This window comes from Quercus lobata, chromosome 11, assembly GCF_001633185.2.
Source record: "Quercus lobata isolate SW786 chromosome 11, ValleyOak3.0 Primary Assembly, whole genome shotgun sequence".
Taxonomy (NCBI): Eukaryota; Viridiplantae; Streptophyta; class Magnoliopsida; order Fagales; family Fagaceae; genus Quercus; species Quercus lobata.
In genome coordinates this window covers 19,827,786-19,845,302 of record NC_044914.1, presented here as the reverse complement: position 1 = coordinate 19,845,302, position 17,517 = coordinate 19,827,786, and the positions used below count along the sequence as shown (strand labels likewise).

General features: G+C 33.5%; 1 protein-coding gene across 5 annotated transcripts; it reads left to right on the top strand.

Annotated features, from left to right (window-relative positions):
- Window positions 1-3,331: 3,331 nt before the first annotated feature.
- LOC115968001 (probable protein phosphatase 2C BIPP2C1) lies at window positions 3,332-16,293 on the top strand. 5 transcript variants are annotated; one of them, XM_031087190.1, is made up of 12 exons: window positions 3,334-3,682; window positions 3,790-4,125; window positions 4,233-4,975; window positions 6,162-6,275; window positions 7,355-7,485; window positions 8,676-8,742; window positions 9,581-9,668; window positions 9,774-9,943; window positions 12,431-12,574; window positions 12,870-12,998; window positions 13,320-13,495; window positions 15,740-16,293. In XM_031087190.1, the coding sequence occupies exons 1-12, from the start codon at window positions 3,427-3,429 to the stop codon at window positions 15,759-15,761; spliced, it is 2,376 nt and encodes a 791-aa protein (XP_030943050.1). In that variant the 5' UTR covers window positions 3,334-3,426; the 3' UTR covers window positions 15,762-16,293. The 5 variants fall into 5 exon arrangements, with proteins under 5 accessions (XP_030943053.1, XP_030943051.1, XP_030943052.1 ...); XM_031087189.1 differs by lacking the exon at window positions 15,740-16,293 and adding an exon at window positions 15,436-15,571; XM_031087193.1 differs by lacking the exons at window positions 3,790-4,125; window positions 15,740-16,293 and adding an exon at window positions 15,436-15,571 and having other exon boundaries at window positions 3,332-3,682.
- Window positions 16,294-17,517: the final 1,224 nt, after the last annotated feature.

The window sequence follows — 17,517 nt, the reverse complement described above, 5'->3', positions numbered from 1 at the left end:
TCACATCCAATAAAAAAAAATATTGAATGGAGTTGTAGTCTTAAGTTACAACAAAGTTTATTGTCAAATTTTGCTCTTTATCAAAGATGACTTGCTATTCCTAGTAATTCTTGCTTGTTCAAACAAAGACTCAAGGTCTCTTAATAAATTTCTCTTACCCAAAAAAAAAAAAGTACGTAATTTTGTAAAGAAATGACCTTATATTGTGACAATTTTTTTTTTTAGATGGGATTTTAAAGGAAATAGAGAATGTAAGAACATGATAAATTTTAATAAGATGTAAAAGATTAAATATTTATGACAGATGAATTTCTGAGATGAGATTTCCAAATGATATAGATTTTGACAAATGAGATTAATCCATTCTTGGAGCAAATTGATTGGTGGGACATGATTTGCACAAAACGAATAAAAAATAAAAAGAATCTTTCTTATTCAATCAAAAAAAAAAAAAAAAAATTGAGATGAGAACTTTGAATTCTGAATGAAAGAAAATCCATTCTTAATAATGAAGGAACGACTCTTTTTGAAAAGTAATCTAGAAGTTTTTTTTTTTTTTTCTTATAAACAAGGACATTATGAAATCCAGCAGAAGTTGTGACTATGCTCAATTCGAATAGCACAAAGAAACTATCTTAAATGACCCCACTACCTAATGATAAGATTTTACAGGAACTATTCCTTAGAGTTCATGCTCAAGAAACTTATTTAACTCGGAGATTTAAAAAATGGATAGAAAAAAACTATGGAAACTCTAGTTTTGCACGTGCAAATTTAGATTCTCGATGATTCCAATTAGCTCAACTGATAAAAAATTTTATGGTTAAATAAAAGCTCTAAAGTTCAATCCCCGCTTACACTAAAAACCGATTAATATCTTAATCTGATGATAAAGAGCTATCATCAGGAGCGGAACCCATAAATTAAAAGTCTTTCTCAAAAAATATTTAGATTCTCGAGTACATAGTATCAAGGTTGCATGCACTTTATATTAAACCTGCGTTCATAGGCCAGAGTTGGTAGAGCCTTAAAAGGAAATCTTCTTATGAAAAACGAAGCAAGGCCGATCCCACAATGCCTAAGAATAGCCTTGCATCCCCCTTTTGATCATTATAAAAATCCCCTTTAGACACATTTTTCAAAACATGCCAAAATCACCTCAAAAAGTAATTCAAGGTAGAGTTTTCTAGGTAAATTCCTCCTTAGTTAAAAAATTTCCTTACCCAAGACCTCTAAAATGTATGGGTCCTCTTGTAAAAGGTTATTAAGAGCATTAGTATAAGTTGTTTAAAAAGAATATTTTAATAAATTAAAAAATTATTTTATCTATTTTAACATAGTATTTGACAGTACCCTTCACATTTTATCTTACTTTTAACACATCACCATTAAAATAGCCTAAAATAAGATCAAACTTTTATTTTAAAAAAATAAAAATAAAAATAAAAACTCATCCACTAAGTAAAAGACTTGACCTTAAAATTTAAAATAAAAATAAAAACTCAGCAACAAAATGAGAAACCTGGCATGTGAGAGAAGAGATTAAAAAAAAAAAAGAATAACTTGAGAGGAGAGAGAAAATGAAAAAAAAATAAAAATAAAAAGATAATAGCATATGATACACGTAGAAGTGTACTATACCAAATGCTAAAAAAATTTAACATCTAGCGCATCTGACTTAATACTAGTGCTCTAATCATCTATGGTTATCTTGAATCTTGATTTTGTCATGGATTAAGGGGAACATCTCTCTCTCTCTCTCATTTTCATATTCATCCTCATGGACCTCAACCTCAATATCTTCTTATTCCTCTTAGTTGCCCAAAAAATAGTGGGTTTCGTTTAAATTTCTATTTCTATTTTAATTCTTTTTGAAATTTTTTTATATTAATTTTCTGTGTTTTTTAATTAAAAAACTTTTTTTTAAATCAAAACTATGTCGTTTTGGAGGGTTATTAATGGTGCAACTCTAACGAACACTAACATAATGACTAAATTGAATAAAATTGAAATTTAGATAACTTAATTAAAAAAAAAAATGAACTTACAAAGATAAAGTAAATTTTAAACAAAGTTAAAGGGTGTAATTTGTAATTTAACCTATTCTTTTTTAGTAAAACTTGGCAAATACATGACTTCAAAGAGTAAGATTAGTCTTGCAGTTTTGCTAGTTGCGAGATAAAAAAAAAATGGTGGGAGATGGAAAAGTGAAATGATATATCTTATTTTCCCTTTTGTTTGGTTTAAGGTAAAAAAGTGAAAAGATGAAAAACTTTTTGTTTAGTTAAGAAAAAAAATAAGAGGTAGAAAGTAGTGTTTACATAAGTTTACTCTCATACCCTTATTAAATAATAAAATAAAAAATGAAGGTTTGAAAAAAAAAATGTGGAAGGAGGATGGGGTAAATGGGCAAATTCTCATCTAGGCCTCACTTTCACCCCCATTTTTTCAATTTGGGGAGAAAACACCCGAACTCCAGCAAGATCATCCACTCCCCCCTTTTCCTTCCCCTCAAAAATAAGTCCAACCAAAGAATGAAGTACCATGTTACGGGTATATACATTTACTTTCTCACAGTTTATACTCAATTGATACTTAGCTGTAAGGGAGAGGATACATATACTCATAACAGGGTATATTTTTCCCAACCAAAGAGGCCTAAAAGAGTTCAAGCCTTGCTAGGAAGCTTCTAATTTAGCAATGTCACTTTTTGTATCCACTTTTTTTTTTTTTCAATTACAATATACTGTTAATTCTGCAGCTTGAAATGTCAATTGTGCTACAAGACTCTTAGCTTAGTGTCACTTTTTGTATCCACTTTTTTTTTTGAGAAGACTACATCTATTTTATACTTCACTAATTATAACTTGTCATATATTTATTTTACTTTCCTTAAGTATTGCTCCCTTCTATTTTTCTCACATTAATTGTGGATTCCCTTAATGATATTCACCATGGAGTTTATCATAAATATAAAATATGAAACACCACGTTGCAATATTTTAAAAGTTTTTAATAATTTTTCCTTATAAAATACTCAATTTAAAATAATAATAAAAAATTCAAATACATGTGATATCGTAATTAGTGGAGCATAATTAAAACAAATTTCTATCTCCCCGGCAATTGAATTATTAAAAAAGTTGTGTATAAAATAATTATTAAAAAAAACAAAAACCTCAAGCCTTATCCATATCGAAAACTCGAAAGTGTTCTTAGTCGTACATTTATGATGCCTTGTCCCCACTCTCTCTTTCTCTCTCTCTCTCAAGGAAAAGACAGAAGTCAAGACAAAAGAAGGAAATAATGCACGAGATCCCAGAAAGCACTGTGAGAAAAGCTTGCTAGTTGCCACTACTAGTAAATAACCAAGCAGCCCATAAACCCAAGAGAAAGAAATGCATAAATTATTAACTCTGAAGAAAAATGTCTCATCTACTATTCTTCTTCTCACACTCTCCCACAGCCACTGCCACACCTCGCTCTCTCACCTTCTCTTGCTTCAACTTTTTACCTTTACAAATACTTCAGCATCATCATCACCATCCACTTCCAATATCTTCTTCTTCGAAACTGAAGCTAAGTCCAACCCACCACCCGTTTCTTTCCAAACCCATCTCACCTTCAAGCTCAAGGCCTAGTTGTTCATCCACAGAAGATCTCCACCTTGTTTCAACAACCGGTAATTGTATTGATATTCTCTTTTTAAAGCTAACACTTTTACTATATATACTAACAACCCAGTTCTTGTTTTCTTTCTTTTCTATTTGATTTGGTGGGCTTTGGCAGAATGTTCTGATGGCAGTGTGTTGTTCCGGTTTGCCAATGCGAGTGAGCTCGAAAAAATTGAAGAAGAAGAAGAAGAAGCTGGTTACAATTACAAGGACTTTCAACATAATTTGTATTCTGACAGAGAACAAACAAGTAACCCAACTGAAGTGGATGATCAAATGTCTATAAGCAGAGAGATTACTAATACTGATACTGAAAGCAGTGTGGTAAAAGCAGCAGCCGTATTACATACCAAAATAACTGATTCCTCTGCCAGTGTTATTCAGGATTTAGGAACCAATGTGCATATACGGAAGGATTCTATTGAAGATCTCCACCTTGTTTCAACAACCGGTAATTGTATTGAATTTCTCTTTTTAAAGCTAACACTTTTACAATATATACTAACAACCCAGTTCTTGTTTTCTTTCTTTTCTTTTTGATTTGGTGGGCTTTGGCAGAATGTTCTGATGGCAGTGTGCTGTTCCGGTTTGCTAATGCGAGTGAGCTCGAAAAAATTGAAGAAGAAGAAGAAGAAACTGGTTACAATTACAAGGACTTTCAACATAATATGTATTCTGACAGAGAACAAATAAGTAACCCAACTGAAGTGGATGATCAAATGTCTATAAGCAGAGAGATTACTAATACTGATACTGATACTGATAGCAGTGTGGTAAAAGCAGCAGCCGTATTACATACCGAAATAACTGATTCCTCTGCCAGTGTTATTCAGGATTTAGGAACCAATGTGCATATACAGAAGGATTCTATTGAAGATGGTAAATATGTCATTATGAGTTCTAAGAATGAAGTTGATGCATCCAGTATTTCTTTGGTTCTGGATGTGGTTTCAGATTTTGGAAAGGTTAGTACTCCTTGTGAGGAAGTTTCAGGTGAGAAGATTTCTGGTGAAAATAGAATCCAATCGAAATCTTCTGAATCCGAGTCCTCGGTTGATCAAGTATCCAGTAGTTATGCTTCTGAAACCAGTAACATGGTGAACGCTGATAAGGATCATAGTGTGGATACAAATACAATGGTGACTTACATGACTGATGAAAAAAGTAATGAAGGCAATGTCACTCAAGAGATGATGGATGTGTCCTCTTCATTAGAGGCCAAACCAGTTCTCGATAAGGAGATAAGCCATAATCCAGAGGATGAATCTGTTAATGCAGATGAAATTGAAAGCTCAACAGTGGTAAGTCCCTATGTACTTTTCTTATACGTAGTGAGCAGCCATTAGTCTTGGTTTGTGTCTAGTTGATTATTAGCAGCTCAATACATTCTTATTCTTGCTATTATGCTTGAAGAAGATGATAGATATTCAAATGGGGTAAATAGTGTTATGACCATCAATTAACTGATATGCTTATAAATTTGAGTAGTTAGTATATAGTGTTCCTCTCCTCCAGTGGCAGAACCAGAAATTTCATTTGGGATTTGTAGAGTTGTTATATATTATTGAAAAATTGGGGACATATTGAAAAAATTTTGCAATCTTGGGGGTTCGTTTAATTTATATACTTTCTTAGAAATGTTCTTATAGATTGTGGGTTCTAAGGGGGAATTAAAAATAAAAAAAAATAAAAAAATGGGGGGCCATTGATAAAGGTTTAGTGAAAAAATCTATCAAGTGAAACTTTGTGATATCTCAATAATCCTTTCCTCCTTTCACTGTCACTTCTAAGTGAAGAAGCGATAGCACTTTCCAGTGTCTCTTAAGCTGTCAATTCCCCCTTAGTACTTGGAGCTTAGCACTACAAACTAGTCCATCTAGTTATGCTTTATATTGTTTACTCTGTTTGTATGTATTTTGACTGCATTACTAGATATGGTTTAGTTATTAGGCTCTGTAGCATATTGTTTTCTGATCTGAAGCAGGGGAGATAACATTAAATGTGAGTTAATAGTGATTAGAAGAAAATAATTGTACTTTTAAGTTTTAACCCTTTCAGTTTGACCCAAAATTCTCCTTTTTCTGTTGTATAAAGAAAATGTCATAATTCTTATAATATAGCATAAAGTATGGGTAATATATGGCTTGTTAACTTTGCAACAGTTAGAAGACAAAGTTGCAATTTTAAGACAAGGGGTCAAATAAAAACTTAGGTCAAACTAGGAAGGTGAAAAGGATTAATAGCCGTTAAAGATTTTGGAAATGGAGCAAAAGGAACCAAAATTCTGATGAATATGAAAAATATGAGTATAACAGTTTACATATGCAGATAATAACATGTGGCCTCCATTATTTATTAAGAAAGAGAAAAATGAGTGTGCCTTCTATCAGCCATTATAAATAAAAAATATTTATGATTAGTTGACAAACTTGTCAAGTGAAGCATCAGTAAATTTCTTGTTGTTAAATTAGAAGTATTTACCTGCAGATGATGATGCCTGTAGCCACTTCATTAGAGGCCGAACCAGTTCTCAATGAAGAGATAAGCCGTAATCCAGAGGACGAATCTGTTAATGCAGATGAAATTGGAAGCTCAACAGTGGTAAGTCCTTTACTTTTCTCATATGTAGAGTAGTGAGCTTTATTCTTGGTTTGTGTGGTGTTGATTATTTGCAGCTCAAAAAACCCTTATTCTTGTTATTATGCTTGTAGAAGGTGATAGATAGTGAAATTATAAAGAGTTAGATAGTATCATGACCATATATCAACTGATATGCTTGTAAATTTAAGGACAAAGAACTTTAAGAAATTCTTGAGTAGTCAGTATAGAGTATTCGTCTCCCCCTGCAGCCCTGCTGCCAAACGAGAAATTTCATTTTGGGTTTGTAGACGTTTTATATATTGAAAATCTCAGTACAAAACAAAGGTAGAATAGAAATATCTATCATTTGGGGAGGCAACATTGTATCTGCATCAGATATGATGCTACAGTATTCTTGATTTTGTATTTGATACAACTCAAATTTATCCTTGAATAAAAAAGTTTCAATTTAGTTTAGGATACATGATTTAGATACTTGCCAGATACACCATAGATACGTTTAGGATTTATTTGAGATTAAATTTTATCATTCATGCCAAAAAAAAAAAAAATGAAAATTTATAACCATAGGTGTTTAAATTAAATTAATAAAGTCTTTTGAAATAAAATCAATAGGAAAAAACAAAGAAAGAGATGATTTTTATCAAACGATGTCAAAAACAGTTCTTTTCCAGACTTGCTGCTCATGCTAGTCTTCTTTCACCTCTTCTCCAATGGCATTCAATCATGCTCTTTTATATACATTTTTTTCCCTTTTAAATATCTTAATAATTTTTTTATAAAAATATAATATCTTTAAATATCATGAAGTATCATATTTGTTTCCAAAAGATGTATTGATGTATTAGAGTTGTATTGTATCCGTATCCATATTCAATAAGATTTCCATTTCCTCCAAATTGCACAATTCTTTCTACGATGGTTTTTTTATTATTATTTGGTATTTCATTTAGTTCTGCATCTGGCTTTGAGCATATATTATCTGAATGTTTGCTTCATACAATGTTTTACTGTGATTGCAAATTTTCTCATTAGGTGATTTGCAAACTCAAGCAATTCTGTATTTTTGTCATGTGTAGTTAAATGACAGTGCACATTCCTTGTATTCGAAGGAAGAATTAACTGTATGTGATGCACATGAAAGCAATGTTGCTCAATTAACAAATCCGAAAGCTGTAGAATTGATTTCAATTGAGAGTACTCCTAATGGGTATGCTACTTTTTGACTCTTTCTTCCCTTCCCACATGTAATTTTCTACATTTTGGTGTTCTGGATGACTTTATTTACTACAGGACATCTGGAGTTTAATAGAGTTAACTACAGCAGAAAATGTTGCCCCAAGTTTTTACACCATTCCATATACTATTCGCACTCCATTTATGAAAAAATGTATAATTTTTAAATGAATAAATAAATAAAGTGAAGAAGTGAAGGAAAAACTGAAAAAACATATAAAAATTGCCCATCAGTGAAAGGGATGAAAAAATATCCTTGAAATGTTTCCATCATTTTCTATCAAAATAGGCTAATTGGTTTTACAGATATCTACTCAATTTTCACATGACAAAGACTGAAATCGTAATTATTCATTTTACATTTTTTCCTTTCCCACATTTTCTCTATGGCCATGCACTGAATTATAGGATAAAATTTAAAAATAAATAAATAAAACCTTATATTTGAAAATTTATTGATGCTTCACAATTGCTTGACCACCCAAGGAAACAGCCATGAAAGAAGTTGAAATGAAGGGCTTGCCTTGGGTGTTGTTTACACCAGTCTGCAACTCTTGCAAGTCACTGAATCCAACCACCATTGCTTCACCCAAGGAGACCAAAATATGAATTCTTTCCAACCCCCAACCAAACCCTCTATGTGTGTGTGTGATTGTCATAAGCCAAAAATGATTTCCTCTCTTTGCCTTTCAATCTCTAAATTTCTTATCAGATTGAGAGGTAAGTAAAATAAATAAATAAATCAAAAGAAAATAGAATTTTAAAGGAGGACTTGTTAAACCATACCAGCACCTTCTTCCCCACCCCAATCTTTTCTTTTTCCTCACTGTCTTCCAATTAATTTTCCCCTTTGTTTCCTGGATTATTTTTCTTGAATTTTCTGTTTTACAAGTCCCTGAAATTTAACAAAATAAAGTAACAGATGGCACAGGTGGGTACTATGTCACATTTAAAATCACAAGCTGTTTGTATATATAATAATGATATATGTATACACGAAGTACTTGCTCGTAAGACATGGTAGTATTGCTCACCTTCTATAGAAAAAGCTGAGATCTTTGAAGGGAAGACCATGGTGAGCAAGTATCCGGAGTTCCGGAAAATTTACTCAAAGAGTTATGTACTATTCTGTTCCTCATGTTTGTTCATTGTATATACACTCAGGGAGCAAATTTCCACAGCAGGACTTGTCCTATATTCTGGTGCTGCTTTATTGCCACATCCCTCTAAGGTATGTTCTTAATTTCCTTGTATTATGACTTGTTCCTTCAGTAAATGTTATATAATATTTAGAAATTGTGGTATAGTATAGTATAGTATAGTATAGATAGATAGACAGACATGTTTTACATTACGCAGAGATCACTCGAACAAGTCTCCCATTCCCCTTCCCCCTGGGGGTCACAAACTTTTGACATGTGCATTTGACATTTACACTTTGCATAAGGACAGGGTAGAGGGATGGAAAGACTTAAAAATGGGTAGGACAGAATAGGCAAGGGAGAAATAAAATCCATTTGGGATAGGGTTTAGAGGGAGGACCAAAATCCTTCCTAACTCACCATATCCAATCCACCCAAAATAGATGGATTGAAACTCTTCTTTCATCCCTTCCACAACTTTACAATTTTTCCCTGTATTCTTATGTAGAACACAGGATGCTATAAGCAAGTTGACAACAAGAGGTGGCTCTCCTTCCCTTTCTCCCTTTTGGACTCCTCTTCCTTCTTCCTCATTTCCCTTCCCCCTCCATCCCTCGTACTTTCTGTCCCTTCTATCAAACATTGTTTTAGTCAAGCTAGATGTTACAGTGAAATACTCGAACCGAGTAATTAAATGTTTTGAAGGTTTTACATGTGGGCATTATAGTTGAGCTTTTGGGTTGATGTGACTTTTAGAAAAGCTCATTTTGCCTAAATATTGAAGTTAATATTCTTGAATTTGAGTGCTAGTGTCCTTCCATTTAAGAGTCAAAATAGATTTTGGATTACTTTAATATTTTTTTTATGTGATGTTTGGCTTGAATTTGAATATTAAGGATCAGTAATTCGAAAAATAATAATGACCAGGCATTGACAGGTGGAGAGGATGCTTATTTTGTAGCTGGCCAGAACTGGCTAGGTGTGGCTGATGGAGTTGGTCAGTGGTCACTGGAAGGTATCATTTTCATGATATGTACGTTTTGCATAACGCATCTATTATATCAAATCATGCAATATCAGAGTTGACTTATTTATATTATGCTTCCACCTTATACCTCAGGGACTAATGCCGGACGGTATGCCCAAGAGCTCTTGGAGAACTGTGAAAAGATAGTGTTAGACTCCAAAAGTGTTCCAATGACCAAACCAGAAGAAGTTCTTATAAGAAGTGCTGCAGAATCACAATCTCCTGGATCATCTACTGTTTTGGTTGCTTACTTTGATGGTCAGGTATATATTTCGCCATACTTAAGACTTCAATATATTCCCATTTGTGGTTAGTATCAATAGATTTCGATGTTTTTTGCTAATTTTTACCTGTTTGAGGATCTAAACACAAATATGCTCATTAAATCTCATTAGTGATCCTCTCCTTAGGTTGAGAAAATAATAAGTTTGATTATCAACTTAAATGGAATTGAATTCAGTATTACAACCTTTTTTCTTTATAACTAATAAAAATTTATTAAAAGAAACACAAACAGAAAAGGAGTGCAAAACGTGAAAGAGCGATCATGAACAAAAGTTCAGAAAAGTTGGCTGACAAAACTCAGGAGAAGTTTTATGCTTCCTACAAGCCCTCTCACCTAGTAATGCTTTTACATCTTAGGAAGAAATGGTTCTGCTTCTAGAGCAAAATGTTATTTTTAGGAACCATCAACTCAAAAGGTCAAGTTGTTTGAAAATGGACTTGCATGTAAATAGCTGAGCAAATGACCGAAATTATGGTACCCCAAGGTCCAAACTAAAGAACTCTCTGTCAAACATTAAAAAATTTCCAACATATTGTAAAATTACATTCCAATAAAATCAAATGGCATTGGCAGGGTAGGTGACAGAAGGTTTTGAACTACCCAAGACCAAAACCAGATCAGACTACTTGAAAATTAGTGCCAAAAAAATAATAATAATAATTAAACAGAAAAAGGGCATAAGCTTTTGCATTGTTACGCCCAGCCTAACCAAAGAAACTGCTTTCCAATACCTCTAGAGTCAGGATTCTGATTTTGGGAAATGTTTGTATTACCCTAACAGGAAAAATTCTTGTGACCTATAGTTTGGTTTTTATCAGTTTAAAATATAGCAGATGACCTTTAATCACATGCAAAATGCAGCTTTGAAAAGTGTAGTTGAAACCCATAAAGAAATTCATTCTCTTGAGATGCCTTTTACGTATCAGCCCCAAACTCTTGGCTGCTTTTAGCAGATTGAAACCTAATAAGGATCATGCATGCTGCATGTTAAGGATATAAACCCTACCAGATGGCCTTGACTTGTACAAACTGCAGCTTTTAAGAAATTACTATAAGCTTTATGAGAGAGAAACTGGATGCTAAAAATCAAATTCTGCAGATGTTATTGTAAACATGTTAACAGCTGCTAATATCAGTAGGTGTAAAGTAGCGCCTTGTGTTGTCAGATTTGATTCTGAGGCAATTTGACTTGGACGACTTACAAGGTTTAAATGAGTTCATTCAAATATAAAGGGGAACAATGAATAAAATATCCTAACCACAAAAAGAAGAATTGAAAGAAAAAGAAAAATAAGAAGAATAGGATGATTTAACTCATCCCCCCCCCCCCCCCCCCCCCCAAAAGACAAAAGCAAAACAAAACAGGAATTATCTTGTTTTTGTTACAAATCACATCACAAAACATTATTTTATATTCACCTTAAAATTTTATAAAAGCACCCATGGCTGAATACCTTTTAATATCACAAACCTATAATAACTATAAGATAAAGAATATTTGTTTAGAGAGAAGTGAAGGGAAGAGGTTGAAGATGGAAGGGTAAAGTACTGAAATGATTATTGAAGTTTTATAGGAATTTTATGCATCCACATAACATAAATTCCATAACTAGTTCATTTTCTAAAGAAAATGATTTGGTTAGGTTTTGAGATTTTAGATTGACAAACCATGAACAAAACTGTTTTAGTTAGTACTTTAGAATGTCAAAGTGCTATTAAGATTGCTGCCTTGGTGCTGGAAGTTACTATGCTAAACTATGTTGCTCAACATCTGCTCAACCGATTGAGAAGTCAAGATTAAACAGATCAAGCTACATCTTGACCAACCGAATATCATGATTATTGAAACATAAAATTCAGCCTGTCAACCCATTAAATGATTAGGGTTTTGTGTTAACAGCCTAAAGGTATTTAACAAACCCTAATACACATCCAAGAGACTTTTGGAGCTGCTCTATTATAGATCTGAAAGTTTTGTGCCTCTTGCTCACAAAAGTCACTATTGGAGATCATTCTACATACAATCTGAACCGGCAATATTGAAGTTGTGCAAACCAGTCATCTCATGTACTGGATCTATACCTTCAAGTGGAGTTTTGAAGTTGTGGACTGGAGGTTCATGTTGGAACATGTCTATATCAAAGAAGTCCATGGATCTCAAAGCTGAGTTTTCTTTTTCTTTTTCTATTTTTTTAATCAAAGGTGATTGTACCAAAATTAGTTAACACAAACAAATCTAAATAGGGTGTCATTGTTTTGTCTGTCTAGCCATCAAGGTATTGGTTTGTTTGTCAGTATGAGTATGGAAAGCTGTGGGTTGTTGAGAAAGTAAACTTCATCTAACAGATACTGGGCATTTCTTTCCTTCTTTCAGTGCTGGACAGTTATAAACTCTTACAATATGATGCTTCACGAACATTTTCTTGCAAGGCTGTACATCAACTATTACAATTTCAATTTATAGGTTCTCCACGTGGCCAATATTGGAGACTCAGGATTTATAGCAATAAGAAATGGTGCTGTCTTTAACAGATCATCTGCAATGGTTCACGGATTCAATTTTCCATTACAGATTGAGAGAGGTGACGATCCCACAGAATTCATAGAGGTACATTGGATCAAAGTCATTAGTTTTCCAACCAAGTCTTCTAAATTGTATAGGCGCAATATTTTTAGAAATCTGTTACTAGTTAAAACGGTAAGAACACTATTTCTTCACTTTATATCCCAACTCTTCTTGAAAATTGATCTGTTGTACTTGTCCATGTTCAAGCACAAGGTGAAGGGCACAAAAGTTATGAGAGAAGAATAAACACAGAATTCTGCTAAATTATATGTTTATGTTTCAGGGAAACACAGTTGATTTTTATGAAGGAGTTTTAGCATAAACATGTCTGTTTCAGGGTTACAAAATAGATCTGGATGAAGGAGATGTAATTGTCGCTGCAACTGACGGCCTTTTTGACAACTTATATGAGAAAGAGATAGCTTCAGCTGTATCGAACTCATTGCAAGCCAGTTTGAAACCTCAGGTCTGCATTTTCAACAATATCCAATGCTTTTATTCATCAAGCCATAGATAACATGTTATTGCAAAAGGCCTGTGGTGCATATAGCAATCAAATATGAATGGAAGCACACCATTGCTGTTCCCTTTTTGGTTCTTATACTGGATGTGTCCCTATTTGCAGCAATTTCATTTTATAGATGTCAAACAGCACCCTCCTTGACCGTTGGCCATCCAAAATTATCTCTTAAGTGGGAACTAATCTTCAGCTAACCTGAAGATATTTTAGGCCTTAATTATTAACAACCTTGCAGCAGTTTCTAAGATGCCTGTTTTTGTGGCTCAGGATATAGCAGAGTACTTGGCCATGAGAGCTCAAGAAGTAGGGCGGTCAGCATGTGGAAGAACTCCATTTGCAGATGCAGCCCAGGCAGCGGGGTATGTGGGATATACTGGTGGCAAGCTCGACGATGTAACTGTCATTGTGTCATTCATACAAAAGAGATCCAGCTCTAACTCACAGTAAGTTTGACCCTCTTGATATCATTTTTCCAATTGTAAATACCGAAATTCCAATCTTTTTATTTTTGTGGAATGTAATATATGGTGATATTCATTCTTAATTATTGGATGAATGCTAGTAAGGTCATATTTTGCTCTTTGATTTTAAGCTTTATTGCTCTGGACACCTATAATGGAAGTAATTATTAAGGCTTAGATTTCTTTAAAATCAAAGGTCTATACATGGCACCATAGTTGGCTGGAATCACAATGTGCTTGCATGGCTTTTTGTATTCCATAGATCTTTTTACGGTGTCCAAGGCTCTTATCCCCATTTAAGAGGGTGTTCTCTTGGTTTACATGTTAACATTCAAGTACTCTGGCCATGAAAATTCAAGAAACAGTGTAGAAAATGTGTTGCGTTACAGACATTGTACTTCACATCAAATCAGATATCTTTTTAACTTTTGTTCCCTTCAAATCTAATTTTGTGTGTTACATCTGACACTGAATTCTTAAACCAACCGTTACCAAAGGCAAATAAGCCTGACAGAACACTCTCTCTTTCTCTCTTAAATACTTTTGACACACCAAATAGAAATGAAACTGTGCAGAACAATGCACTGCAGGGATGACCACAATGCTAAAATTTAGGCAAAAGCTGGAACCTTTCCCAGTCTCCTAACCCAGTTAAGGCTGAATTTGTTATCAACGCCCATTAGCTTGACAACTAATCAAATCACCTCGCATATAGCTAACATTGTCCTCAGATGTTTGGTCAAGTATGATCATGGATTTTTCTCTTTCCTCTGATTCTTGTAATTAATATTAGGAGTTCTATATTTGGCCTTTCTTTTGTAATTGATACACAAGGAACTGAAGCACACTTGATCTGACGTCTATAATGCAGTCCAAAGTTTAATAAAATTCTATCAAAAATATTGTTGTTGAGTACACTTATCAGTTAGTTGAGCTAGTAATAAGATCTCTAATTATGGTAGAAGAGGCTTAGATTTCTGCTGTACACCAGAAGATGAGGTTTAAGGGATGGCTGAGGTGTTATATCCTGTTGTGCAACGCATTTGTATTAATATTTTCTAACTTGTTACATTTGCACAAGAGAATCTTGATGATCTTTCACTATCATTTCTGGTTAAGTACAGTTTGATTACATCCATTTCTGTTGGGTTAGTGTGTTTCTAATACTTAAGACCATGACAGTGAGTTTGTGAGGATACTAGCCATTCCTTAAAGCACGGGGCTCATTGACTGCCAATTGCAAGTTGGTCAATAACTTACTTCATAATATAGGGTTCCATATGAAATTTAGCTATTTGGCAAATACAAAATTTCTTCAACAATCGGGTCAGTAACAGTTTTTAGTTAATAAGCTGGTGTGCTGCCTCCTTGTTGTGTCATTTTTGTTATTAATTTCTGTAAGGTCACAATTTGGGACCCAAGCCCAAAATGTATGGAGTCTTGGTCCAATGAGCCCAATACAATGAATTTGTAGAGAATAGGTTGGAAACTTAGACCTTAGCGAATCAGATGATCGACCAATAGGTTTTGATGATAAAGAAAGAAAGGTGACACAAGTTTACTAGGGAAAGATGTCCTCGGATTTTACCCGAGGAGGTTGATTTTTAAATATTGTTCTTAATACTTTGTTACAAGTCTGGTCTCTAGATTTGCTCTGGGGCTTCTTTCTTCCCTTCTCCTTTATTTTATATTATCTTTCTCTCATTTCTACCGTTCACGTGTAAATTTAGATTGATAGTACTGATACTTATCCCATCAGCCCCTCTCCAAAGTCTTTGCTAGTGGTTGTAAAGGCTGAAAAGCATGGTTCAGTTAGTTGCAAAGCATTTAATGCAATAGTAGCAGTTTTTTCTTAAATATTTCCATGTCTTCCTTTGTCCTGTTCTTTCTTAATACTTATCCTATTCCATGGAATGGTCCAGAGTGTCGCTCTCAATGGCAGACCATTTCCTTTGTCCTCGGCCTTGAAAGTCCAAGGAGGAGTTCTTCCTTGGACTGGGCCCCTGGCCCAACATATACATAGGTATGGGCTCCCTGGTCTTTCACCCCCACACATAGATATGGGCTCCCTGGTCTTTCAACCCCACAATTTCCTTTGATCTTAATATTTGATAATGACATTCATGTATATGCTTGTAAACGTTTGATTTGTGGATAATTAGGTTGTTGCCCTGGTTTCTCGATAAATTTTACTTTTTTAATTATCTTTTTGGTCTTTTAATTTAGGAGGAAGGCATCACACAAATGATCAGGTTGAAGATAAAATAGAGAAATATTTTGTGGGATGGGTTCAAAACTTCAAATACCATTTGGTTGGTCGATCAGATAAATGGGAAGGCATGGAGTTGGGATCTTTAATTTTATTGAGACTTTAATGATTGGGAATAAAAGTAAACAACTTCTTTTCTAAACTTTCTTTACTCAAATATACCCTGGAGAGAGGATTGTGATAGGCTGTGTTGGAGATTGAACAGGAGCAGCTAGTTTGATTCTTGTTCATTCTATATTGTCCTTCATGGTATTAGTGCAACTTCTTTTCCTTGGAAGAGTATTTAGAACATTTTTCCCTCTCTCTTGTGTGTGTATTTGTTTCTCAAGAAAAAAAAAAAGGTTCGAAAGAGGGTTTCCTTTTTTTTCTCTTTCTTTTTTTCTTTTTTTTTAAATTTTTGTATGGAGAACAACTTGGAATAAAACCCTTACTTGTGACATTCTCAAGAAGAGAGGTTTTACTTTAGTGTAATATTGTGTTTTGTGTGCTAGTGCAGTGCAGCAGTGAGACAGTAGATCATCTCTTGGTACATTGCTTTGTAGCTAGTAATTTGTGGAGTTATGTTTTTAGATCTTTCAGGATTTAGTGGGTGTTATTGAAGACAGTCATTGATCTCTTGTTTGGTTGGTGGAATTGGTTTGGGAATCATTCTTTAAATATTCGTAATTTATTCCCTTTATGGTTGTTGTGGATTTTGTGGAGAGAATGAAATCCCACTTTGAAAATGCAAAAAGTTTGATGACTCAATTGCAAGCATTATTAATAGGAGTTTTGTTCGACTGATCTGTTAGTTTGGTATTCATTTTATAGATTTACTTGAGCTATTGAAAATGATTAGAAATGTAATAATATATATGTAAATACAAAAATTAAAAATACATATTTGGCTCCTAAAATTCAGAGTTATTTTAATTTTGGCCCTCTAGGTTTCAAATTTTTCATTTTTTATTTCATTTTCATAAAATTGAAGTAATCAATAAATTTTAAATCGATCAAAGTTATCAACCGTTAGAAGGTTAACATAAAAAATATATACAAGGATAAATGCAAAATAGAACAATAAAATGTAAAGATGTACCAACTCAAAACTCTTTCCAATTTATAATTAACTAAAGGCAGTTGTTCAGGCTCTAACAGCAAAGAAATTATAAGGTCTTTCTGAACAAGTGACGTGATCCACTATTCTACTAAAAAGACTTCTACTTGTTTAAAATTATTGAGTTAAAAAAAATTAACAAAAACTAATTACTAATTAGTAATTTTAAACAAATAAAAATTTTTCAGTTGAATAATAGATAAATAATATGGTCCATCATAATACGGTATAATTTCTACTTACCGCGTCAAACAAATAGCACTTTTATTGCAAACAAATAGCACCTTTATTGCGAAAAGCAAGTGGTTCTTATGTTTTAGAAATAATTTAAGTGAAAGAGTACAGTGTCTTTAATTTAATTGGTTTGGGCCCCTTGACATAACATAAGATGCTCCACTGTCTGATGGAATCATTATCATGTTGTAATGCCAGAGACACAGGGCAATTGCTTCAATTCGTGAAGGAGTCCACATCATTGACAAACGAGAGAGAGAGAGAGAGAGAGAAGCATGTTTTCTTACAAAAATATTTATTTCACACTCGTTCACACACACTATTTCTTTTTTTTTCTTTTTTTGCTGAATCGTTCACACACTATTTCATGCATATATTTATACTCGATGTGATAGAATGCATCAC